This window comes from Alligator mississippiensis, chromosome 5 (genome assembly GCF_030867095.1).
Source record: "Alligator mississippiensis isolate rAllMis1 chromosome 5, rAllMis1, whole genome shotgun sequence".
Lineage (NCBI taxonomy): Eukaryota > Metazoa > Chordata > Crocodylia > Alligatoridae > Alligator > Alligator mississippiensis.
The window spans coordinates 33,238,681-33,265,823 of record NC_081828.1 but is presented as its reverse complement, the minus strand read 5'-3'; the positions used below and the strand labels follow the sequence as shown (position 1 = coordinate 33,265,823).

Genomic DNA, 27,143 nt, shown 5'->3' with positions numbered 1-27,143 from the left:
GGGGGGGGGGGAGGGCGGGGAGGTAAGCTTGTTGCTACCCCCTGCCTCTGCCAAAAGGTTTTTTATTTTGGGGAAATGTAATCTGAGCACAGCAGAAAATTCAGAAGGTACTTGCCATTTATTGAAAAAAATTATTAATGTGCATGCTTGCTAGGGAAAGGAAGGAGTTTGGGGCCATGATGAGGTGAGGGGAATAAGTGGGAACTGTTGGGAGGAGAAGGGAGAATTGTGAAGTTAAGAGTGCCAGTGAGCCCCCACTTTCTCTCATCTTTTGTGTTTATGCCATCTGAGGGTTGTCTGTCATCAGAAATCAGGATTTGTGAGGTATGAGTGCCTCTTCTTGCCTGTGTAAATGTGCTGGAATCTGTGGCGGTCTCATCTCCTACATAAGCCCAGATTTTGGAGGGAGATGAACCCAAATGTATGTCCTGTTTTTCAGGAGTTTACAGAATTAAGGAATATGTTACCCTGTATGTGCTGGAGGATGTGGCTGATGATTGGTAGGGGGTAGGAATGGCATGGAAAGGTGGCTAACTGGGGGTGCAAGGGAGCCCTGTCTGAAATGGGGCTGGGAGAGCCCAACTGCATGGGGAACATGGTGTGTCTGTGTGGCCTAATTTGATGCATGGCTTGAACTACCTAATTTAGGAAGTATGTGACCTTCCAGAAAGCTGCTGCTTGTAGCATACACAGCAGCAGGTGGCACCAGGAGCAGTTTTTTGGGTTTTTTTAAATGGCTGATGGCTCAGTGAAGAGGTGTGGGGAAGTGGGAGTCCGAAATGGTAATACCGGTTTGTAGATTGAGGGTGGAGGAATGGAGAAGAAGGCAGATTTGTTTTCTCTCTCAAGATTTTGGGGCAGGCATTCACTAGCTCCATTAGCAGCTACAAACTCTAAACATTGGCTCATGACCTGTTTCCATCTACAATGTAATGATGTAGAAGGGAACGAGAAGTATGAAAGTGCATAGTGCCTTTTTTACAGTAGCATTGCAGCTGCAAACTTATAAAACTACAACTGCATAAGTAAGCACCATTTCTTGCAATGGTCTTTTGTTTCATTAAAAAAACTGAACAAAACAAGAAATTAATGGCCCTTTAACACAGAATTTAAATTGTCTGGTGTTATATCTTACGCCTTTCCAGAATGCCAAGTTCAGCAAAACTCCCTGAAAACAAGGAAATAATGTGAAAGCATATGCCTGTCCTCTGCCCCTCCCAGGAAGTGGCAAAGTCAATGGAAATAATATGCCAGCTGCATTCATTTTTAGAGTAGCTGTAACAAATTATGGAGGATTAGCTGAGTTAGTTTAGCAGAGCTGTGGTGACATGAAAGGATCTGGGTAGGCCATGCTCCTTTAGCTAGTGTGTGTGAGACCTTCTGTTAGTGTAGCTTGAGAGGTCTTTGGTATACTTTGCATTGAAAGTAGTGCAGTACAGGAGCCTTCTTGCCATGGAAATTTTAAACTTTTGGTGGGAAATGTGTAGACTGTGGAGCATTGCTAAAAGAGCAGAATTAAGGTTTATACCTTAATACAGGAGTGGGCAATTATTTCGGATGGAGGGCTGCTTACCAAGTTGTGGCAAGCTGTCGAGGGCTGCATGGTTAGCCCTACCCCTTGTCAGGTGCCCTGCTCCCTGGTCACTATCTTGGGACCAATGTCCCAGGACCAGCACCGGTGGGGCCCAGAGCAGGGCGCAGGCTGGCAGGAGTCTGTGGAGCTGGGCTGGGCTGCAGCAGCAGGGAGAGGGGGGAGCTGTCCCGGCTCCATAGAGCGCCTGCTGGCCAGGACCCTGTATCTCTGTCGCCCTGCTCTGGGCCCTGCTGGTGTGGGCCCTGCTTCTGCGCGCGCTCACTCCCAGTGCCCCCTGAGCCCCATGGTACAGGAAGGGGGCAGCATGCAGCCCCGACCCTCTGCTTGCCAGCAGGGAAGGAGCTGGTGCTGAGTGTGCTGGGGGGGGGGGAAGGGGAGGGAAAGTGGCCCCTCCCCCCACCCCGTGGCCCACACTCCCTACTGCAGCCACTAACAGTGCGTGCAGGGCTGTCCTGAGTAGGCACAGGCAGCCCCACGCAGGCTGCAAGTGGCTGCAGCGCCGGGCACAGGGTGGGTGAGGGGTCGCTTTTCCCCATGCTCAGCACAAGCTTGTAACCTGCCCCCGCTGCCAGCCTGGGCCCCATGTGGCTCCGGGCTTCAGGGCTGTGCTGCGGCGGCAGCGGCTGCAGCCCCCCCCTTGCCGTGCTGGGCAGTGTTTGCTGCTGCTGTGTGTCTGGAGCTCGCGCACTGGGCGGCAGCAGTAAACACTGTCTGGCATGGCAAGGGGGGGGCCACAGCTGCTGCCACAGTGGCACAGCCCCGATGGGCAAGCCCTGAGCTGTGCAGGGTCCGGGCTGGCAGCGGGGGCGAGTTACAAGCTGGTGCTGAGTGTGGGGGGAAAAGCAGCCCCTCACCTGCCCTGTGCCTGGTGCCGGCCACGGGGCAGGGGAGGGTCCACTTTTCCCCCATGTTCAGCACCAACTAGTCCCCTGCCTTTCCCCACATCTGCCCCCCTTACCTTAGTCTTCCTTGCTGGGGGAGCCACATGGTCCCAGGCCAGAAGCCCCTCTTGGGGCTTCTGGTTGGGGGGGGCAGGGTCCTGCTGTTGCAGGAGCTCTCCAGGGCTTCCCCTGTGTCCTACTGCTCTTGGTTCCTGTCATCTTTGACAGGAACCAAAGACAGATAAAATTTAATTTTCCAAACTTTTTTAGGGGCCCCGTGAGCCGGATAGAATGGCCTCGCGGGCCGGTTCCAGCCCGTGGGCAGTATTTTTGCCCACCCCTGCCTTAATAGTTCTTTTCCTGTTTTTTCTGAAGTCTAAATTCTGTGGAACTCTCTTAAGGAAGGTATCAGTTGTAACTTGGCAACTTTAACTGCATTACTGTGGATTTATCTCTGAAGCACAGAGCAGGCCTGAAAGTTCTGATGACAGGAAAAGTTTGCATGCATGCATCTACACACAAGCAGCTCTGCCACCTTAGAGGAATTTTGTTGCTGCCGGTATTACCCTGTATCTCGCAGTGACAGAAGCCCTCTGCAGCTAGTGGAAAGCATATGTAGACTGTCCCTGAGCCACTGCTGTCATCATGTCATCTGTTCTGGACCACAGCTAGAACTCAACTGGCCAAAATGTAAGCTGATCAGAAGTCTAATGTAATCTGATCAGTGTCCTCCTTCCTTATTTTTGCTGTTTCTGCCTCCTGCTGACCAAGAGTCCTGCCAGCTTGAAAACCCTCTCTTCATTCCAGCAGATATGCTGTGTGGGAAGGCTGCCATGTGTAAAATGATCAGCATGTCAGCCACATAATAGGCTCACAACCAAGACCATTTTTTCTGCCTAGAACATGAAGATAGTTTTGGATCTTCTCAGCCTGTGAGAAGACAACAGGAAAACAAAAATGAGATTGCAGCAGGGATGCAGGCTGGGGTATGAGAGGAGTCTTGGGCAAAGCAAAAGCCCTTTGATAGACATGTCATCAACTCTTCATTGCATACTTCTGAGCATATCCCTTGCAATGTGTTCCTTCTCTAAGGAGCTGCTCACAATCCTATGAGGGTACCCTATCATAACCCTGGTTAATATTGGATCCTTATGAAGAGTCCTGGGGACCCCAAGATGGAACATTAGCAGTCTGCTTGAAGGAGGTTAACAGCCTTTCCAGTCAGGAGGATGAGATGGGGACTCTAACCCAGATACTTGTTTGATAGCCAGCTACTGTTGAGAGCCCAGACACCTAAATCTGAGTGTGGTCCCAGTGGATGTGCAGCGCTGAGGATGGGGACTTCATTTCTGGTAAATGCTGCACTTTGTCCCTTTCAATGCCTGTTCTTCACCTCCCCACCCATCCCCATTTGAATTGTGTACCCTCTGCCCATCACAGGTTTAAAAGGGGAAAATAGTACTTTAATTGCTACTTTTATTGACCACTGGCTGCTTAGAGATTCACAAGCCGGAGCCAGAATTGTGGCCGGGCTCCTGGAACTCTCGCCTGTCCTGGCCGGCTGGTCCCTGCCCCGGCTGGAGCTCCAGTTGACATGGACCCAAACTCGGGTTTGACCTCCTCCAGCAGCACGGTCCTGCCATGGAGGATCGGCAGGCCGCCCTCCTGGAACCGAAGATGGGCATCTAGGGTCCCGAAAAGCAAGACCCTGAAAATCTCTGCGAACCTTTCTTGGCAATATTGTAGATGTGGCACCCGGCCCAGCCACTGGGGCCAACCGCCAAAAGTATCCATCCGCCTGGATCGAAGGGCCGGGCACGGCCCGTTTCAAAAACCTCATACAGACTTCCGGGGCTGGAGCTCGGGCACCAGGTCGACCCCGGGCCTCCCTCCTGAGCCCCAGCGCGGCTCGGCTCCCCCGCGGGAGCAGCCCGCCGCCCACGCCGAAGGCCCCCGGGCCTGCCCGACCTCTGGGCAGGGCACTGGGGAGAAGCCGGAATCGTGGCCGGGCTCCTGGAACTCTCGCCCGGCCTGCCCCGCGGAGGCCTGCCGGGGCTCTTGCCACCCTGGCCCGGGCCTTCCACCTCTTGCCGGGGTCACCAGGCTCTGACCGCAGGGCCCCGCAGCCCTGCCGGGGCCCTGGGAGCCGCCCCCGGCCTGCCTACCCGCTGAGCGATTGACTGGGTCGAAGCTGGAATCGTGGCCAGGCTCCTGGAACCTTGCTGCGATCTATTGAAAGTCAGCCCTTGACACAAGCTTTTGTCTCTCTCTCAGCAGCGGAAATCCCAACCTGAACGCCACCTCCGGGAGCAGGAGGGCGCCACCATGCCCGTGGCGGGCAGGGCCCCCCCTGGAGGATGGCGGGGGGGGGAGGCGGGCAGGGGACCCTCCCGACGGGGGGGGCGGTCCGGCTGCCTCCTCTTCCCTCCACCTCCTGCGCTCGGGTTGACCTGGCCCCCGGTGGGCGACTCGGCCACGCGGGCGGGTGGGCGGCAGGGAGCTCCTCGCCGGCCTCTCCCTCCCACAGGCGTCGCAGGGGTTGACCTGGGCTACCAAAAGCCACCCCTCCGGGGCCCCAAAGCCCCCATAGGCTTGCATGGGGTTGACCTGGTCTGCGGAAATTCTGCCGCCCGGGCTTGAAGTCCCAATGCATCCCCGAGGGCGCAGGCGCAGCCCACGCACAACCACCAGGGGCTTAAGCCTCGGAAAAGTGCCCCCCCCCACCGAGGCTTAAGCCTCCGTTCCCAAGGCAGGGTGGACCTGGGCCCCGAAAGGCTCCGTAGGGCTGGCATGGGGGTGACCTGGGGCCGAGAAGCCCCCATAGGCTGGCATGGGGTTGACCTGGGGCCGAAAAGCCCCCCTAGGCTGGCATGGGGTTGATCTGGTCTCCAGAAATTCTGCCGCCCGGGCTTGAAGTCCCAATGCATCCCCGAGGGCGCAGGCGCAGCCCACGCACAACCACCAGGGGCTTAAGCCTCGCGATTGACCTTCAAGCGACCTTGTGGCTGCCTATAAGTTCATCACAGGGGCACAGAAGGGAATTGGTGAGTATTTATTCACCAAGGCGCCCCTGGGGGTTACAAGAAATAATGGCCACAAGCTAGCAGAGAGCAGATTTAGACTGGACATTAGGAGGAACTTCTTCACAGTTAGAGTGGCCAAGGTCTGGAATGGGCTCCCAAGGGAGGTGGTGTTCTCCCCTACCCTGGGGGTCTTCAAGAGGAGGTTAGATAACCATCTAGCTGGGGTCATCTAGACCCAGCACTCTTTCCTGCCTATGCAGGGTGTCGGACTTGATGATCTATTGAGGTTCCTTCGAACCCTAACATCTATGAATCTATAAGCATAGGCAGAAACAAAAGAATGCTCCCTGGCAAAAATATGCCCTTTCCCCACAGAAGGAGGGATCGATCTTTTTTTAATGGCTTTTAAACCACTGAGAACTCTGAAGACTGGCTCCACATGTGTGTTGGTATGTGTCTGGTTGAGGTAGGCAGGTTCAGGGCAGGGGTTCTTTTCTGGGGTAACTTCTACTGTGTAAAAATATCACTGGCAGTGGTAGATCGAGGAGAGAATTTTGCATAGTTATGTTGTGAGGAACCATTGGCAAGGTTGTACATCTCTCTGCCTTTAGGTTCCTATCCTCCAAGCAGTCTTACTGCTTATCCTGGGACCTGAGGGGCCTCCTGGGGCTGAAGCCACAGTGATCCTGCTGGACAGAGCCTGGCCAACAGCCACAGCACAGCTCCTGGCAGCTAAGCTCTGCTTAGCCTGTGCAGTCTTGTGGACAGTCTTGTTCACTTGGACAGCAATTACGTTATCCTTATGGAGCCCCCTAAAAAGTGATCTGTCGGGTAGTCCTTCAGCTGCTTCTTTCGGTTCTTGGTGATGGCAGTTGCATATAAGACACTCTCTTATGTCATTGGTTCAACAGCTCAGCAGGGACAATCTGCTCCACAGGGAGCAGACAGGCAGTGGGCTTGGGTGCCCTTTTTTGATAGCAATTAATTGGGCTTGGGTGCCCTTTTTCTTCCTGCAGTGTCTCCTTTCTCTGAGTTTTGATGACCTTCAGCCTGGAGACATCATCCAGACAACAACCACCTGCAAAGAATTTCTAGGCTTACTTAGTACAAGAGGCTGGCTTGGGCTCACATGCCCACCCTCAGCAGTCCTGAAAAAATTGGCCTAGAAATTTAGGACAGCATCTGTTATCAGACAGGTCTTGAAGGCTGAAAAATGTCTGTCCTGCTGCCCATACATAGTAAGGTTACATGGGGAAGAATGTTTGGGAATTCTGTCTACTGTTTCTTTACCACTGACTATTGCTGTTAACTCTTACTTGCTCCCTGTCTTCATTTATCAGCATCCTCATCTTTAGCATCCTCAATTGGGCCCCCATTGGCAGCTATCTGGCTAACAGCTATTTGGAGATGGAAAAGGAGGATGAGGGAGGATGTAGTTTTCCAGCAGCCTCTGTCGAGTGCATCATCTCACACAGAAGAGCAGGAGTGGAAGAAGATCGTGCTCCAGGAGGCTAAGTGCATGCAAAGCCTTAGGGAGCAGGTGGAGAGGCTGCAGAATCTTGGCTGACAGCCAGATCTGGTATAATGCATCTGCCCCCCGACCTTCTCCCCATGGAGAATTGTACTACTTTCCACCACTTGGTACAATGTTGATGCATGGGAAAGAGTTGTGAGTTGTCTTATACTGGCCTGTAGGAGCTGCAGCCTGGAGGCGCCCTGCACTTCCCTGCTATTCTTTAGTTGAGTATTTATGTTCTCAGGTCCAGGTACTTGGTGTTTGATTTGCCCTTTCTGTGTAGTAAGCTCTTTACACAGTAAAGCTCTTTATTTTTCAATCTCCTGGCTTTCTTCATGTATGCTTGGCTTTGGGAACAATTGCTAAATCCCTTCAAACCAATTTGCTTCCCTCCTTCCTCCAAAAACTGGCACTGAGGCACCTAACCTGTCACTTAAGGTAATGCACTCAAGTGCCGTGGTGCTGCAAGACTGCACACATTGCTTTTGGGGCCTTATCTTGCTGCTTGAACTTGCCAGACAGCTGCTGCTTTTTTGCCAGCCTGAGGACAAGGCCTCACACAGAATTTACAGGATACAACAAATTGCAATAAGCACAGGTCCGTTTGCCTCATTTACATCCATTCTGTACTTTGAGATGCCCAAAGGCTCACTCTACCATCATTCAACTTTGTATTAGTCTGTAATTAAATCTCTCCTGCCTGTTGTCAAGGCTGTGTATGGCTTCCTGAGCTATGGTGTGAGAGGACAGGCTGGGTTCCCCACATAATGGTGACAGTCATGTCTGTACTGCTTACTCGGATATGACACTCTGGGAGGAATGACTCCTTAGCCTGTTGAAGACATCCAGGTGCTTGAATATACAAGTGCATTGCAGCTTTCCCAATCAGCCAGTGTTACCATGGAGAAGGTCCCTTTCCTGTTACACTTTTGAGATTCCTAGTGGAAGAATAGGGAAATGAATACCATTTATAGCCCTAATGTTGTTCAGAAATACAATGGTTGCACAAAAGGGTGTTCTCAATGACTTGGCAACTCTCCATACCAACAACTCCAACCTTTGGGTTCTGGAGCACATCCAGGTGAGTGCAATTGTGTGGTATGTGGTGCCTCAAACATTTGCAGCACCACATACCGCACACTGAGGTGCTCCCCATGCTGCAATGGCATGCTGCCTGAGTATGTGCTGTGCTGGGTTTTTTTCGTGCGGTTTTCTTTGACCCCTAGATATCCAGGGGTCAAAAAAACCTGCGGTGGGGGGACTGGCACAGTGCATGCTTGGGCAGCATGCGCTGCTGAAAAGCAGAGCTGGCTGCCAGGAGTTGTGCTGTGGCTGTTGGCCAGGCTCTGTCCAGCAGGATCACTGTGGCTTCAGCCCCAGGAGGCCCCTCAGGTCCCAGGTAAGGCTGCTGGGGCCAGCACATTGTTGGCCCCAGCCTCCCCTACTGCCCCCAGGGTAACTTGCTGTGCGCCAAAGTGCCCATGGCATGAGCGTTCTCTGAGATGAGTAGCTGCAATGCAAGGTGTGCGGCTGCTAGTTGTCTCTGCGAAACCAAACATCCATACATTTCTGCACACGCCCCTGGCTTCCAATTGACCAGTAGCAGTCTGGCATGACCAGCTTCCACAGCACAATTGCCATTTGCTCCTCAACAGGCAGATCTACTTTTGCCTTTGTCAGAATGGTGCAGCACAAAGGCAAGTTGAGCACACACAATGAGGAAAAGTAGCTTTGTGCATGCAGCCATCACTGGTCATCCCACACCTGCAGGACTAGTCAGTCCCACCAGTCTTAGCTAGTTTCTTATGCTCCAACTGGCTCTCAGCAATGTTCAATTAGTTTGTTTGCCTCTAAGCCAAGGGGGTCCTAGTTATTTATTGCAGAACTTGCTGTTTGTCCTCTGTCCTCAGCTGTCCATTCTTCCTGATGCTCATTTCTGTAATTCAGGTGGTAGTACAGATGCTCAAGAATCATGTGGTTCATAAGGAAGGACTTGGTCATGCCAGACAACCCATTGGTATCCATGCTCTGAGCAGGGCAGGAGACTGGCAGGCTGAACATTCAAAAAGGGCAAGCAAAGATGCAAAAGGGCCAAAGGTGTGTGGAGAGAAGTGGCTTCTACTCACAGTGATACTTACTTGCAACTCCCTTGGAGGTTGCATGATCACCTCCCTTCCATGATCTAGTGGCTTGGAAGGTGCTACAGAGGTGCTGGGATGCATGGTCAGGTTGTCATGCATTTCATTTAAAAAAGCTGTTTGTGATGCAGATTTGTGGTGACCTGTATGTGTTGTGGCAACTGAGTAGTGGTGTTTCCTGCATGTCTTCAAAACTTGCTAGTCTAGACGAAGACCAGTTTGTTAAGCAATAACAAAAAATAATGGCATGAAGGAATTTAATATGGAAACCTTACTTCATCTGCTTTGGTGAAAAGCAGATCCTGTTTTGCAGTTTTGAATACTGTAGACACCATTCAGATGTGTTCCATAAAGCTTACTACTAGTAGTATGGCCTAATAACAAGTGCTTTAAAACTCCTAGTCTTTGAATGGAGCAAAACCTCATGCTGAAGAAAAGATAAATAGTGAAATAATTAAATCAGATGTATATTGCCAAAAAGAGAAACGTTATGGGAGGGGGTGAAAAACAGTTGACATTGTTTAAGGAGTACAACAATCTGTGCAACCCCTGAAAATGAAATTACCTCAACTTCATGCTCTTTGCTAATATATAGTAATTTTTGCGTGCTCCACATGTGTCTAGTCACTGGTTGACTCTTTTTTTTTCTTTTATGAGCGGGATGGGCAGTTTGGGCTAGAGGGCCACTTAGGGAGTTTTGGTGAGGCTTTGCCAGCCAGGTCAGCATTCCTCCCCACCCCCTGCTTCCCCTCCACCTGCAACAGCTCACCAAAACTCCCTAAGTGGTTCTGTGCTGGGGCCTGGCCTGATCCTATGCTGTCATTACCCAGCAATCTAGCGGTCTCCATAGAGACCAGCCTGGGACCTGTTGGGCAAGGCATGCTAGGCTGGGCGGATGGTATGGGGCCATGGGCAGGGAGTGGCATCTGGGATTAGGACAGGCAGGCAGGGATTTGGATCATGGGGCTGGGTTTGGGATCGTGGGGCAGTGATGGCGTGGGGCTGAGGTTTGGGGCAGAGCTGTAATCTGCTCCCTGCATGTCCCTGCTTGCATATCTGGTGTCTCTTACAGGGATGTGTGGGCAGCGGATCATGGCTCAGCCCTGGTCCCTGGCCTTGTACTGTCATGGCCCTGTGATCCTGATCATGTCCCCAGCCCACCTCCTGGTTCTGCTCCTGGAAGCTGCTCCCCTTCTGCCTATGGGTCCATCCCATCCACCTAGTCATATGCCCTACCCACTCAGGTCCTGGGCTGGTCTCCATTGAGACCCTGCCTGTCTGTTCCACCTGGCACCCCCGGCGGTGTGTGCAGGATGGATGGACCAGGGTTCCTGGACAGCAGGTCTGGGTCTGGCGGCAGCGGTGGAGAAACTAGCAGCTGCTGCTGTGGGAGCTGCCAAGAAGCGAGTCTGGGCGCTGCACTGCCCCAGCCCTGCTACCACACATGGGGGCAGTGGGACCATCTGCACGTACCACTGCCTGGGCTGCCCCCCAAGCCTGGCCTGGGTGGGGCTGAGGGACCCGCCACAAGCTGGACAGAATCCCTTGGGCTGTATTCTACCAACCCCTCTTCTATGAAGTCCTATTTGCTTTTATTACAGACAGTCATACAATATGTATATATACACTACAAGTCTCATGATTGTACTGTAATGCAAACTTTAACTGTCTTCAGAAGCTTCAGGATGTGTGTCTTTCCCATCTGTGTGCTGAACTGTGACGTGTGTGTTCCCATAAGGAAACGTGTCTGTATGGTAAACCTATTATCCTTCTTGGCAGTGCTGTTAGGCCAGGGGTGGGCAATTATTTCCGGCAGAGGACCGCTTACTGAGTTTTGGCAAGCTATTGAGGGCTGCATGACAGGCAGCTAGGGGCAGATAAATATTAATTTTCAAAAATTTTTAGGGACCCCGTAGGCCAGATAGAATGGCCTGGCAGACCGCATTCAGTCTGTGGGCTGCATTTTGCCCACCCCTGTATTAGGCACTCTTCCTTTAGGTGGGATGCCTTTTAAACTGGAAACAGTATATAGTCGCATCCAGGCAGGTGGGCTGCTAGGCACTGTTACTCAGTACTACTGAATCCCCTATCCAGTGTGCCACGTGGAAACAGCCAAACTGCTTCCTGTTAACAAGGCAGCTCATCCAAAACAGCACAGCTTACTTGAGGACACCTTCACAATTGCAGGGTACAGTAAGCCTACTATATAGATGTAGCAGAAGGTGGTGGATGCCATTTGTGCAGATTTATTTATATCAGAGAATGTTTAAACAGAGCATTTTCTTGTTTTGAGATAGGTGTCCCTTTTAGGAAAGCTTACATGGTTTTTCTCTATAAAGAAAAAGTCTTGCATACGTGTTTTCATTCAACCCCTACAAAGGAATATAGGCATTGTCCCTCCTAAACACATACGCTAGCAGCAGGAGTGATTTTTTTTTTTTTTTTTTAAGAGAAACTCAAATATTTTGGTTATTGTACTAAGAGAGAGATATTTCTAATTTGAAAACATAAATTGGAAAAGAAAAGCAGCTGTTGGAAGTTTTAAAGATTTTAGCTAACACCTCAAATGTGTAATGAAAAAGCCTGAAAAGTGTAACAGGACTGTTTACAATGCATTAGCATCTATCAAAATACTCACTATTTTTACAGCAATTAATTGTCTTTTTTTAGTTTTAAGGTTTTTTTTAGAATGCATTTAAGATGGGATAAATGTTGGCTACTCTTAAACTGTGCATAAATGATGTCTCTGGAAGAACCAAGGAAAGAACTTAGTTCACTGTGGTCCCACTCCAGTGTCTTAACCACGAGACAACAGTAATAGCATATGCGCATGTAATTCAAGACTTGTTCATCTGTGTCTAGTGGATGTGCTGGAGTATCTCAGATTTTTAGAAAATCTTAGTAGACAGCTGGACTTGCTTCCCAGCCCTGACAGAAGTGATATTATGTACTTTCTCAGACCCTCAGTGACTGTATTTGATAAACTGAAATCAGAAAGGGGGATTGTACCTAAAATACCGTTAAGTCATAATAGTGGTGAAGTAGACAGCTAAAATAACTCCATCTCCACTGACTGATGTAGCTTTAAAATGGATCATTCTTTTCTTTATTGTCAAAGTTCCAAAACTTCAACAAATGTTAAGTACTTGCAGTGCAACAGAACTAGGATAATGTTGGACCATCTCTGTATTAACAGCTTACAGATTTAGTCTTAAGACTAAGGTCCCTTTGGTTTAAGGGATTTAACATCTCTGCAGACAAATGCAGGGAGTGAGTAGCACAATTTTGTCTGTTACATACTTTGAAGGTTTTTGATTATTATTTATTTATTTATTTATTTATTTATTAAATGACAGTAGGAATGGGGAATTAGCAAAAGTTAAAGTTCACAACCAGGAAAAGGTTTAAGTATCCGTCTTTGTAAGAAGTTCATTTATATGCTTTCTCTAAAGCTATATTATAGCTTTGACCTGGGCCCTTTTTGCTGCCTAAAAAGCTTACTTTGTGTAAGGATATGTGTTTTGACTTGCACACTTTACTATTAAAAAAAAGCAATATTCAAGTTTGTGCATGTTTTGTTGTGAATTCTTATTTGATACTTCATACTCTGAATTTTCCCCATCATCTGTAGTGAGACAGTGATTGTTTATACTAATACTTTTGGGTTTGGTTACTGTGATTTGATTGTTCTGATTTTTTTAGAGTTTCCATGACTAGTTTTTTCCTAATGTTTTAGCATACATAATTTATTCTTATAAAACTTTCTTTTATGTACCGTTTGAGCACAGAGTAATACAGTGATACTACTATTTAGAGTTAAATTAAGGAAACCTATACACATGCCCTGATGCCTTCTCTGACATGCTAATTAGACTCCAGCAGCTTCTGTGTCAAATGTATTCAGCATCATGGGTGACTGGTGCCACCTTAGTCAAGGGGACATGTGTCCCCCCAGCAACCAGTCGGGGGGCCCTCCCCATCCGCCCCTCACCCCTGTGGCTGATCTTGCTGACCCAGGGGTGGGGGGCTGATAGTTGTGGCCACTTCCAGAAGTGGCTGCAGCTGCTTCTGGGAGTGCCACAGTGCTCCACTCCCCAGCCAGCGCTTGCAGGGGGGCCCCAGTGCTGCCGCCTGCCCCCCCCATCCGACACCTAAGTGGCGAGCATGGCCAGTCAGGGGGTGCACCAACCCTCTCAGGGGGTGCATGTGCACCCTCTATGCATTGCCACTGTTCAGCATCCCTGCGCTTTAAAATGATGGCAGGGGCACTTTAACTAAAGCTTGTTGAAGGTTTAGTTAAAGCGCCTTCCATCACCATTTTGAAGTGCAGGATGCTGAATACATGAGATACTGTGGGTGCTTTAATTAAAGTGGTTCCCAAGAGCTGCTGTAATTAATGTACCCCAACCCCCATCCCAGAGTACATGTAAAGATGCCCTAAGATTCTTGTTAACTCATGGTCAGGCCTTTGGACTGCATTGAGGACCTGGGATGCTGTTTATCTCTGCATATAACTAATGATGACTGGATTGTCAACTTGAACAGCTTTGTTTTGATTTTTGATATAGGCCTTGCAGATGCTTACCTTTTTTTAAAACTAATGCCCCTCTTCTTCCCTGCCCCGCCCCCAGTCTTACGCTTTCTCTTTCTGTTCCTCTTTTAGACACTTGCAGTGCATCATTCCAAATCCAGATGTTTCTAATGTCTATGATAAGATTGCTTTCAATATGTTATTACTCAGGGGTTTTATAATCTTCTCTATGTAGTTGTCATGATCAGACCTAATTCTGTCTACATTAAATTTGGATGAACTGTGGTACTTTGTCATTTTTTTTACACAGTTTAAAGTCTTTGGCAAATTAATCAGTCCCTTCAACGTGCTATGAGGTATGTGAGCTATCTTTTGTCCTGATGCCACTTGAATGTCCATTCCTTATTCTCTCAGGGTATTCAGCATAACTTTCCTTCAATATGACAAACAAAAACAAAACAAAAAAATCAAATCCAGCAAGAAATTCTCATTATGACAGGTTATATAAGTGAGCTTGCTGCAGTTAAATAAAAAGGAAAAGCAGGGAACAGTGAAAATCTTTCCTGAAAACTGATGCCATATACTTTATTTAGAGATCTTCTGTAACTTGTTGCTCCTACTTAGTAAAACATTAACTTTCTGTATTAATACATCAATTATTTGAAGTGCCATCTAATATCAAATATTTTCTCAAATGCAAAACCAGCACCCATTTAGAGCATGAAATCTTTGTTTTGCATCTGAATCAAAAAATCTTTTTTATAAAGTAGATATACAGTTGAAAATGATACATATGCAAGTGTTGGCTACAAATGTCCAACTCGGGATCCTTAAAATTCTAGTTTATTAGGTGGATTGAAACACTGTAATGAATTAAATCATAAACCTTGGGGCTGGTCCACACACACACACACACACACACACACACACACACACACACACACACACACACACACACACATATGCAAACTACAGAGTCAGGTATACCTATCCTACAAGCTCTGGAGTCTGCCGTCGATGGCCAGTTGAGGCTTCTTTCAGCGTGGTGTGTGGTGTTATCATCCAGAAGGGGGTTGCCGGCTGGTCCTTCTGGCTGGACAGGTCGGGTCAAGTTGGAGATCAAGAGGGCGCCCCTGAGGGTCAGTTTTCACTGCCTTTTATCTGTCCTTGGCAGACTTTGGTGACTCCCCAGTTTTCAGGTTTGCCCAGTCCAGGGGTCATTGACCTTCGTGGGACTTCCCCCTCGGTGGCTACTGGATGGCATCTGTCAGCCCCAGGGGTCGTCCGCATGTACGTGCAGGTTTGGGGGTCCATTGATGAATTTTGAATAGGGCTCTGGGAGTGGTCGATCTGGAGATATTCATCCCAAAAGTTGGTCCCCAGCATTGATTAACTCAGGCGAGGGCTTCTAGGCCTTGATCAGTGATGTTTAGAGATTTCCCGGTTGTTACATTGTCTTCTATTGAGTTCTTCTGTTGGTTGATCTGCAGTTTCCTTAGGTGTTAATTGCTGTTTGCTACCATGTTACACATTCAATCACTGATTCACTCGCTCTTTCAGGGGCCAGCCTGATACAGGGAAGGGCAGTTTGATTCCTGCCCTTGTTAACGTTGTTACAATGTATAATTTACATATGAAACTAAACACATTCAGTTGAAAGTTGAGGAGTATAAAATATAAGCTACAAATGCCGTGGCATACAAATAGATAAAAATATGAAACTACAAGGGGAGATACAAAATGCACACATACAAATTTTAAAACACAATTCCTTATCTTAAAGTGAGAGAGAGAGGAAGGAAGAAAAGGTAGAAAAAGAGAAACATATCCAAAGAGGGGAGAGCAAATGCAGGCAAGAGGAAAAGGGGGCTTTCTGCTACATTATTCCCCCCTTGACATCGGCCTTACACAAGGGTGATGTCATTAAAGTATTTGGGCTAGTATTTTAGCCTCATCTATTTTAGCATGTACTGTGCATAGGGTGGAAACAAGTTGCAATACAGGAATATAATTAGGAATGTTAAAATTATCATTAGGATAAACAGCACTACAATGGGGTGCATCATGAGATTCAGAATACCAGTGGCAGTTGGGGACCAGCCCAGGAGGGTTTCCCAAGGGCTGTAGTGGGTGATTTGTTTGATTTTGGTGAGTACCTGGGTAACTTGGTGGTTGTTAGTTTGGATAATAGTGTAGGTTTTATTGGCTTGGGACTGTAATGCTTGTAAGGCCTGTTGGATTTTTGGGTTTGTGATGGCATGTCTGAGGGCTTGGGGGGACATGCCTAAGTAGACTGGAGTGAGTTTAGGTTTGAAGAGGCTGTACTGTGAGGTGAGGGACTGATGCAGCATGTCTTTTCTTTTATATTGTATGTCACATCCTGTAATGGCTCTGACATTACATGGACAGAGGTTGTGCTGTAGGTCAGTAATATTATAAAACTCATTCACAGTGATAAAGGGGCATAGGGTGTGGAGGCAGACACATCCAAAACCAATATTGATGAGCAAAGACTGAACACTGGCGTCTTTGAACATCACATAGGGACAGATTGAAAAGTCAGGGTCAAAGCAGAGGGTTTGGGATTGGAACATGAGTTCCTCACAGAGGAAACCAGAGTGAACATCTTCACAGTTATTGACAGTAATTGCTTTAAATTGGCCATTGGCTTTCTTTAGAGACCAATGTTTGCCTGTCTGTGGGATCATGAATGTATCATTTATCCGGCTTCCCAATGTTATGATTGGGAATACTTGATTTATCTTCCCACTTACCACCCCCATGATTATAAGATTGATAGACCACAAACTTGGATCAAACCTGAATTGTATTAGCTGGTTATAAGGGGTTAACTGGGAAGCCTGCTTGGTTTCATTTATTAGCAGGTTTTGTAGTTCTATGGGAATGTGTCCTTCCATGCCTTGAAGTATGATACCCTTAATTATGTCTAGGTACCATACCTGGGCCTGGGTACACATGAGGGCAAGAGAGATGTTTTGCCCTATGGCTATGACCTCTTCAGTTAGGGTCTGGGAGTCCTGAGAAGCCACTTGAGTTATCCACTGCATGAGGGAGGCAATAGAAACACTTAGCTGAGTGGAGGCTTCAAAATTGTCCCTTGTAGGTTTGTCCAATTGGTGAAGCAGATTTCCAACTGTTGCCAATTTGTTCCGGAGCACCTCTGTATTGATGGTGTTTAGGACACCAGTGCCAGTTCCGATTGCTCCCAGTATGGTGTCTAGTGATCGTCGGTGTTGTGGGCCACTGGATCCAGAGCTGTTGAAGGGCTTCTGTATCACCTGCTGAGTCCATGCCTGCCATCCAGCATTCAGAGGGATAACATAATTGCCACACTGCGGATATAGCTGGGTGATACTGTGGGCTTGCAGATTGATAGTGACATTCCATAAAGACTGTGTTATGTTAGTTAATAAAGGTTTGCTAATATCTTGTTTTACCACAAAGGGTCAAATTTCGTGTTTCTGTGCTTCCTCATGTACTGTGATTTCTGTGGATAACTCAAGTGGCTTCTCAGGACCCCCAGACCCTAACTGAAGAGGTCATAGCCATAGGGCAAAACGTCTCTCTTGCCCTTTCTTCTACACAAGCAGATGAAAATATGGATTGTATCTTTAAAATTTCCATTATCTGTTTTGTTTTGGCAAGTTGAAGCTGTAACATCTTGGAGAATTTTGTCAGTACTAAGACTTGGATAGAGTTCTATGGCTAGTGTATGGTGCTAAGGACAAGTAATAAAGCATTAACAAAATGCAATTTAATTTGGCATTCCTAAGTTGAGCCTACAGGGTTAGAATAGCTAAAGTTGTTTTTGAGTTTATGCAAATCACAGTAATATCCCTCTGCAAATAAATCTAGAATTGAAATATATTTAAATTCTAAACTGTTTGAACATTAAATATTTTCAAGTTGTATATTGTATTAGTATTGTTCTTTTCAAATTATGTAAGACTTTGTAAAGTGGCAAAATTAGTGGAATGACAGCATTATTTATACTTTCAGTATGAGCCTTAAGATAATATGTGGCTGGTGAGTAAAACATATGCAATGATTTTTTTTTTTTAAATCAGGAAATCTGGAAGAATCTCAGGTTCCTTATGGTTTCCGTCTTCTGCGGGAAGATGGAATATTATGCCTTTTGTATACTGTGCCTTTTGTATTGCTGTCTCCAGAAGTACTTTAGGAAGGGGGTAAGTAGTATTTTCTGACAGAAGGGAAAGCACATCCAAAGTTAAGTAGCTTGTCCGAGGGCAGACGTCAGTGTTTTTTCTGCGTGAAACCTGTCCCTGGCCCCCTTGTCCACATTTCTAACTATTGTGCTGCACTCTCCCTTATTTTCTGCAACTGGAAAATTAGTAGCTTCTCTGTTTTTAATATTGGATTCCAGGTTTTCCTCAGTATTTGTTATATGGTTGATAAAATTAAGTTAATCAGTTTTATCACAGTTTTTGATTTTGTGTTCTTACTCCAGACAGAATTAATGAAGCTAAGTTCCTGAGGCTTTTAATGTAACGTTTTGCCTACCAAGAAAATAAAAATTTTCTCTGACATAAAATAACTTTTAATTTTTTTAATGAGCTTCAACCTGCAGTAAAAGCACTGTATTTACTTGCTCACTCAGTAGCAAGTAGTTCTGCTACTGTAGTTCGTAAAAAAGGGAAATTTGCTTTTTTTTATGCCATGTGTAGTCCAACTGAAAGAGGAAGAAAAAAGGCTTCTTTTTACTTTTAGCAATTTTAATTTCCCCCCTTCCCGTTTAACTGTAACAAGCTTTTTTTAAGCTTGTCGTAATTAAAAGTGAATACAAATGCCAGAATAAAAAACAGTATGAAAAATATTTAAAAGTGTTTTATGTGTTCAGTGATGCTTATATGCTAAAACAACTTTGGGATGACTGAGTGTTATTGAGCCTTTATTTAAACAGTCACTTCAGATTTAAAAAAAATAAGGTTCTTTCTTATTTTATTTTGGAAGCAAGATTGTTAGCAGGGGAAAATGTCACCTGCACAAAACGGGAAGTGTAACATGGGCATTATCAGCATAGCTCCCTGTCAGTGTGGCTTATTGTTCAACTCCAGAAGGTTTATCTCATTGTGGGAAGAGGTGAACTGTGCACACATCCTGGTGACTAATGAACACATTCTGTCTTATAGTTCTTGACCACCTTGACATGAAGGTGCTAGGTGTGTAATATGGATGGTTGTACATCAGGTTCAGCTGGCAATCCTCGTTTAGTTTACATGTTTAGAAGGCTATTCGATGCTCTGTAACAGCTGTCCAAATTTGAAGCCTCCACAGGCCTCACCAGCAGGGTACAGGCCATGGGGGTGTTCAACATGCCAGACCCCTCCCTTCTCCCCTGCTGTACCATGTGCCCATGTAAGCATCCACAGTGCTATATTGGATGCCCTCCACCCGCTGTTGCACCACACGTGTGATTTCCGTCCCCGCCCCCCCCGCCCTTTGTGGTCCCAAACTCATTTAGCTCCCTGCATATGGCAGCGTGCTGTCCTGGCCCAGGCAGAAAAATGAAGCAGCAGTCAGAGGAAGGAGGGGGATTCTGGAGACTGTTTGCTATTACAGCTAGAGCAGTGCCAAGAGTGGCGACTGGGTAAGAGGCTGGGGGCTGCTAGGGCCTAAACATCCTATCCTGTGGAACCTGCGGCCACAAGGGGCCCCACAGCCAATGGACCATGCCCTGTTCTTCCCCTGCTGCCTGCGCCATGTTTAAAGGGCTCGATGCAGGCAGCCCCTTCCCAGCTGAGTGTGAGAGGAGTTCTCAGCTCCGCCCTGGCCCTGGGGAGGGAACCCAGGTGTCCCAGTACGTGCTGCCCCCACCTCGCGCCCCCGACAGCGCAGCCTGGCCCCAACTTTTATTTCAGCGAGTTTATACTGCAGTTAACCGGAGGTTTGATTTTTGTTGTTTTTTTATTTTTTTTGATGGGTCAGGGGACCCCAAAACTATATCTTGCAGGGGGCCCCAAAAAATTATGGGCTGCGCCTGGGGGCTGCTGTTTAACAGCCTGACAGCCCTTTTGTATAACAGCTGACCAACTAGGTATTCTAAAATGTTCATTGTACAGCACCTCTCATGGGTTATCCACCTTTCCATTTGTGATAGCCTACTATTGCTGGGGCAAATAGGGAAATCACTTATATGGAAAATATAGATGTATTTTTAGCTGTTAACATGATTTAGCAGTTGGATACAAAAAGAAAAGTGCAATGTGATTAGTTAGCAAGAGCTGTGTGGACCAGTAATTATACCTAGCACCCCAAATGAATAATTTCTCTAAACTTTTTGGTTTTTACAACCAAGTACCTTTTGGGATTTCCATTAATTACAATAGATTTAAATATATTCTAATAAATTTGGTCTAATTGTTATTACTGATACAGTAGTATTTTGAGGTACTTTAGTTTGCTTTTCCTGAGGGAAACCGAATGGAGAACTTCAGCAGCATTTACGTTAGTATATCTTTTGGATTATGTTATGCTAGCACTATGTTCCATATCGAGTAACAAGCAATAGCTTGAAATTAAAAAGCATAAAAAAAATCTTCTCTCCATTTGTTTTATCTTGGTAATTGTATAAAAAATGGAATTGATACAGTGAATTTGAGACTTGAATTACTTTTCAGTTTTTGTTTGGACTTGGTAGTGTTGTTACATTATTTTGAAACTGAATTTCTTTTCTCGTCTATAATGGATGTTCCTGTTTAAAAAACAAAACAAAACCAGATCTGGGTAAGAGGTAACACTGTAGATATGAACTGGATATAATTGTTTGTAATTTGGCTAAATATCAGTATTAATCATTGATCGTATTAGATGGCTTGAGCGTAGATTCCATTCACAAGTTTTGTGTTGCTCATGTTTAACTTGCTTGTGTTTTTACAGTTATGTGGTAAACATATTTTGCAGTTACCTAAATCACTCCATTTAAGATTTTTCCCCTAATGCAATTGTCATATTTAAAAATGGGAAATGGGCTTGGAGGTTAAATAACTTACCTCAGGTCATACTGCCGTTTGGCAGAGCCAAAAGGAGAACTTGTTCCTGACACATTGTCTTTTCAACTGCAAAATAACCCTTCTGTTACTTCTTCTTAAAGACCAAGAGCCAGCTTTTTGGCATGCTGTTCTAGAAGCCTTGTATCTATTGCCTGAGAAATAAATGTATGTAACTAACAAAGTTTTGGTGTCCAGCTCTACCAGTTTGGAACGGTCGCATCTTAAGTTACAGGCAATATTTGCCAGTTGGGACCACTTCTGGTACCATCTAGGCTTTATAGTTGGATGTCTTCATTTCAGAGTGAAGTGAAGGCATCCATGCGTATCTAGCCAGATTTGGAGGTGTGTCAGCCCAGGTCTAGCTGGCCTGGCAATGGGAATAGTTAGAATTTGCCCACTTTACAATGGTTATGCAAGATAAACCATTTGGGCACTTAGGGTGTCTGTAGAAGTACAGGATGCCTGCTATGACATACTGTAATTACAGCACAATGAAGCTAATTGGTGTGCTAATTGGTAGGGCTGTGCGAAATGGATGTGTTTCATTTTGGTTTTGGATTTGGCCATTTTGGAGGACAGTGATTCATTTCGGTGTTTTGGATCACTGTTCCGTTTTGATTTGGCCAAATCTGTTTTGGAGTTTTGGCACTGATTCAGAGATTCGGATTAGCCGGGGAGAGGCAGGCACATCCAGGCAGCTGCAGGTTCTCCCACAGCTCCTCTGGCTGTGCCTGCCTCTACCTCGGCAGGGGGAGCCATGGGAGAAGCCCCCATGGCTGTCCTGCCCAGCCCTAACCCCTGCCAGCCCCAGCCTCCTGGCACTTAAATAAAAAAACAAAAAAAAGCCCCACACGCACTGGCTGCAGCAGCGATGCTCAGGGCCTCTGAGGGCTTGTGGCAGAGTACCCCCCCCACACACACAGTCAGTCACCATACTAGCAGTACTGGCCTGTTTGTTGGATAGAGAGGAGTTCTTCTGTGATATATAGCCTATGGGAAATATCTTCTTTTGAACATAGCAGCATTCTGTGCCAGGCTTCCCTTTCCCAGTCTTTGGATAACAAACTGCTCAGATACCTAAAAGGGCAAGTAAAATATCTTCCAGTCAAGTAGCAGACATTTGCAGTAAATACTTCTTTTCTTTTGCATCTTTTATTCATAGAGCTGTGGTCTATGTATTGCTGTCTTTCAGAATGTGAAGATAAACTGTTAGAGCTTCTGTTTAGCTTTCCCCAGTTTCAGCAGAGAGATAATTTACTATATTGTCCATTTTCATCACTGCTATGGTTGCCTGGGGAAGGAGCTTAAGGAGAGCACTGAGCCTAAAAGATCCGCTGCAGCCAGACAGTTCGAGAGTGGGAGGGTGGGTAGAGTATTCCTTCCTTGTTGCAGAACTGGATTTTTAGCTTTCCAACCTGTACTATTCGGGGGCTGATTCCAAAGAATCGGTCCATACTCATTGTAGAGGGATTTTGCCCTCTCTTTTCCCAATAACTAGATCAAAGGTAGGCTTTTTACTACATTCCCATCTTCAAAATCACTTTCTTTAATGGATTTAGTTCTGTGGCTTCTAGATTTCTGGTATGGTTTCTAAGTCCTAGGATTGAGTGGTTGGGAGAGAGTGGGGAGAATTGATGAAGAGAAATTGGAAAAGAAATGTGATGTGAATAAATAAGCTCTTTTTGTAGACAGGTAGTGCAGTATAGAGCAGCAATTTTCAGCTAGAGTGTCATGACACTTGGCTTCTGAAAGATCCTTTTAAGGATGCCATGCAGAGGGGCGCTGTGTAATATTGGTACTGTTATGTATGCAAAGACCTACACATGGTTTACAAGATGTGCCCAGAAATTTCAAATAGGAACCCACAGTGTCAAAAACATTCTCACCTGTTATGGTCTTTCTGAGTTTTTTGCAACAGAACAATTACTATATTATTTTTTCCTAGTCAAAAAATGGGTGAAGAACTTTTTTTTTTTTAAAGTGGCACTTTTCAGAGTGGTGATTTGAGTCTAAGGAGGTTGAGACCCAATGATATAGAGTGAGCAGTACAAGGAAGGAGAGGGCAGTGAAAGAGAAACACATGTAAGACTGGAGGCAAAGACACACTTTTCTTACCTTTAATATATCAGTGTAATGGAATTGGAAATAGTGAAAACAAAACAAAATAAGTCACAGAATGCTAATTAAGTTTGTCAAACAGGGAACATGCCCAATGATGCACAGTTGTCTTATTGCTGTAAGCTGCAAAAGATGCATCTTTGGGATATAAGGTATGTGTGTGGATGCACAGATTTCTTTCATGTAGAGTAGTAGATTTAAGCCTTCAGTTTTAGTCCCACTTCCCAACAGGAAGTGCTAGAATTGAGGCCTCACTAATTTTAGCAAATTTTGTTATATTTTGGGTATTTTCTTCTCCCTTTTTGACTTGGGCATGTGGGATTTGAATGATCTTTGCTTTTTTCAAATCTTAAGTATCTGTTTCCTCCCACAACACACGGTGTATTGTTTTGAAAGCAGCACCTGGCAAAAGAAATATGCATTAAGAAGTTGTATGGTTTGTAAGTCTCCCTATCCCGCAAAGAAAGGCTTGCCTTTGTGGTTCTGTGTGTGGTTCTGCCAGAAGCAGTCTTTATGCCAACCCCTGGGCAGTGCATCAGTTTGTAGCAGTCTACAGATGCTTAAGTCAGCAGTGTGACCGCATAGAAAAATTTTGCTTAGATTTACTGTTTTCCCCTGAGTAACCTTTGACTTGTGCCAGCCATCTTTCTGTGATATATTTTTTTCGATGTGGACTACACTTTCTTTAGGCTGACAACTTGGACTAGAGTGAGAAATACCACTGGTTTAGGACTGCTGAGAAGATGGATCACTACAGATCGAAGCCACTTACCTTCCTTTGCTGGTGGAGTTTCAAGTGTGGAGTTGGAGTATGCTTTTGACTTGTGAATTTGACTCCTTTTAGTTATTCTGTGAAGACCAGCACTGGGTTTTTGGAGCAATCTTTCCATTTGTGAGAGTAGGCTTGTATTCTAGGTTCATAGGCATACTTCCAAAACTACTGTTTTCTTCATGAAGGTAGAGGTCAGAAGGGTTTAATTTTTATTTGTTATAAAACACTGATCTTACTGACCCAAGTTCCACCCAGTCCTTTGCATTTGGAGAGGCTGGTGAGAGTGCGAGAAACATTTAACAGTTTGGGAGTATTTGCTTGGTTGTGTGTCACTTTGAGTAAAGTTTTATTGTCAATAGCATGTTTTCCTCTTCTTTCGTTGTCACTTTGACCAGCATGTCTTGATAGGATCTTGATTTTTATATTGTAGAAGTTTTAGCTGATTCTGGGTTCGTGGGCACTTCTACATTGAAAATCAAGTCTTGTGATTTGTCTCTGAGCGTTTTCTTCTGTATTCTTTGTTCATCTGCAGCATATGGATTGGACTTGTTCCCCCTTATCATCTTACTGTCATACTTGCATATGCATCTCGTTCACTGCTTTTAACAACATGTATTCTTGGAAACCAGATAATCTGAAATTGTGCTTTTTATAAAATAGAGAATAAATGGCAGACTAATTTAGTTTATTTAAATTACATTTCATATTCTGTATCTCTGAATTTTAGCAACACCTTTTCCTTCTGTTGCTTGCAGGTGGCGACAGACAAGGTTGCAGGAAAGCTGAGTTCTACTCTCTCATGGGTGAAGAACACTGTATCGCACACTGTCAGTCAAATGGCCAGTCAGGTGGCAAGTCCATCTGCCTCATTACACACTACATCCTCCTCTACCACTCCCTCAACACCAGCACTATCGCCATCCTCACCAATGCAGTTGAGTCCAGACGAGCTAGAATTACTGGCTAAACTTGAAGAGCAGAATAGGTGAGTGGGAAACTTTGCTTTGGTATCTTGCTCTTGAAATAATAATAGAAAGACTTAAAAATAGATTTATTGAAAGTTCACAATAGAGCCTTTTAAAAAAATAATGGTAAAATTTCCTGGTAGAATGTTAAGCCCAACTGAAGATTGCTACATATAGGAACAAGCGTTTACATTTTGAATATTCTTAATCTGAAATTTAAGAAAAACATCTCTTTTTGTAGCATTCTAAAGTGTAATATTACCTTTTATGGCTTTCTAACAGTATTCACATTGTTTCTAGACTTACGCAAAGAGTTGATGCCGGAGCCATGTGATTATCTGGTATGCAGTTTGAAAGGGAGTACTTTTACAGACATCTAACTTGTTCTTTTTTCCTTATTTAATAATACTGTTTTTTAAAGCTGTCTGAAAGGGTGGGAGCGGTTTCATAGCAAGAGGGGGGAGGCAAGGGGGAGATGACCGCCCTGGGTGCTGAAGCAAAGGGGTGCCACCAGGCACTGCCCAGCAGGGCTTGGGATGGAGCCATGAGTGACTCATTTGGAGGGGGTTGGGGGAGGACGGCTCCTGCTGCTGCTTGCACTCTCGGGCTAGAAGTGGGGGGGAGGGGAGGGCGTGTGCCCTCGGATCTGTGCTCAGGGCGAGGGTGGGCTGTCGCTGCAGGCTTGCCCCAGGAGCCAAACTTCCTTGCTATGGTACTGGATGGGAGCTTGTGAATCCTGTCTAGGCTTAGTGTTATACTCCCCCTATATTTACAGCTGACTTCTGTTACCAGTGTCTTGCTTATTTTAGTCAACCCTTTGACATGCATTCTGTGTACCACAGTAGGTACTGGACAGATTTGTCAGAACTGCCAGAATAGTTGAAACTACCACCCTTCAGTACTTCTGAATATTCAGTTACAGTTTGAGTTAATACTCGGTCTTTCAAAATATATACATCATCTTAGAGTGTGATGTTAGGCCAGGGGTTGGCAACATTTTTGGGCAGAGTGCCAAAAACACCTGCGACCTCAAGTTATAAGACGTTGGTATACCAGGGATGGATGGTGGTGGAGCCGCAAGAGGCCCAACCCTTGTGGCAGCAGTCCTGGCCCCTTCCCTGCTGCCTGCCCCAAGGGTATGTATGCATGCATCTGCCACTAGCAACAAGTTGCCCGAGGGCTCTAGGGACCCTGGAACAGCTTCTCCCAGCCTCCAGGCTGCCTGCCACAGCTGGCTCAGGCTCTGGGCAGGCCCCTGCTATCTGTAATGAAGCCCAGCCTGCTTGGTGGGGTGGCTGCAAGCAGCTGCATTGGGATCCTTGGAATCCCAGCCTGGCTTATTGCTGGTGATGGTTGCATGTGCGCCTTGAGGCAGACAGTGGGAAAGGGCCTGGGCTGCACTGCCACAACAAGGATTGGGTTCCTTGCGGCTCCCACACTGTATGCCTCAAGGTGCATCTGCCAAGCAAAATGCCTTTTTGTGCCACACTCTGGCACATGTGCCAGGGTTTGCTTACCCCTGTGCTAGGCCTAAGATTTAGAATAAATGAAGATAAGTAAGGATTCTGAACTGCCTCATGCAGACATTCATCATGCAGTGACATGTCTTGCATGTGATTACTTTGCCCTGTGGATGATATGCTATGACACTGCAGGCAGCAGCAGATAATCTCCAGTATCTCGTGAAAACATAATATTTTTCAATCACTGCCAAAAGCAAATGCTTGATATTGCCTTGTCTGACTTTGTGGCTTCTTCAACACCTGCCTCATCTAGGTTCTTGATGTAGGGTGGCTATCTGATTCAGCTACCAAATAATTGTTGATTAACTGTTAGAAAGCAGTTAATTTTCTTTGCTATTAAGGCTGTACCTTGCTGTTGAGCTTACTGGTACAGGCTAGCTTCACAAGCAGCTTTGGTTTGAGAGTCAGAGCTGCTATCCCTGCTTTTTCCAAACCTTTTTCTTTTTTTTTCATTTCCTTACCAAATATGGCTTTGGGGACTTCCAATTTTCTTTAAGCAGTGAATGACTGAGGATGCAGAGATCTTTTAATACTGATTAATAGCAACTTTTCAAAAGTTTAACAATTTAACTTTAACTTAAAATATGGCACCTCACAAACCAGGTTGTCTGGTTTTATTTGGTATGGGTTAAACCCTGCTCTAAGGGGTTTTTTCTTTTTTGTGAATTATGGTCAGAGGTTAAGATATTTTGTCACAGTAAACCTGATATTCGAAAACATGCTTTCGCATGTTTCACAAAGAATACTATTTCAAACAGAGTTGAGGCATGTGTCTGGAGGATTTTGTGCGTTTAATGAAACTTTGCCAGTTTTTTACTATAATCACCTTTTGGCAGTAAGGAATTGCTCTCTGAACTCACTGTTTCTGCTCATCAGAAGAACTACTGTTGGTGTAAATATTAAGATTTAGAATCCTCAGGCTTTGCTAGTTCATAGGTAAAGATGGGGGATGTAAGGGACTTAAAGACCAAGAGCCCCAAAAGATCAAAAGTGAGAAGAAAACTCAGATTTTCTATAATGAAATTCTACCATTTTAACCCATGACATTACC

General features: G+C 45.8%; 1 protein-coding gene across 6 annotated transcripts in view; it reads left to right on the top strand.

Moving 5' to 3' along the window:
• EVI5 (ecotropic viral integration site 5) overlaps positions 1-27,143 on the top strand; it is a 170,441-nt gene that overhangs the window by 14,536 nt on the left and 128,762 nt on the right. For 4 of the 6 annotated variants that reach the window (XM_059728050.1, XM_019479107.2, XM_059728051.1 and 1 more), the window contains exon 1: positions 24,364-24,589. In XM_059728050.1, the coding sequence (XP_059584033.1) occupies positions 24,441-24,589 (149 nt within the window). In that variant the 5' untranslated portion in view covers positions 24,364-24,440. Of the gene's footprint in view, positions 1-24,359; positions 24,590-27,143 lie in introns of those variants that run through there. The other 2 variants (XM_059728053.1, XM_059728052.1) reach the window with 1 other exon arrangement.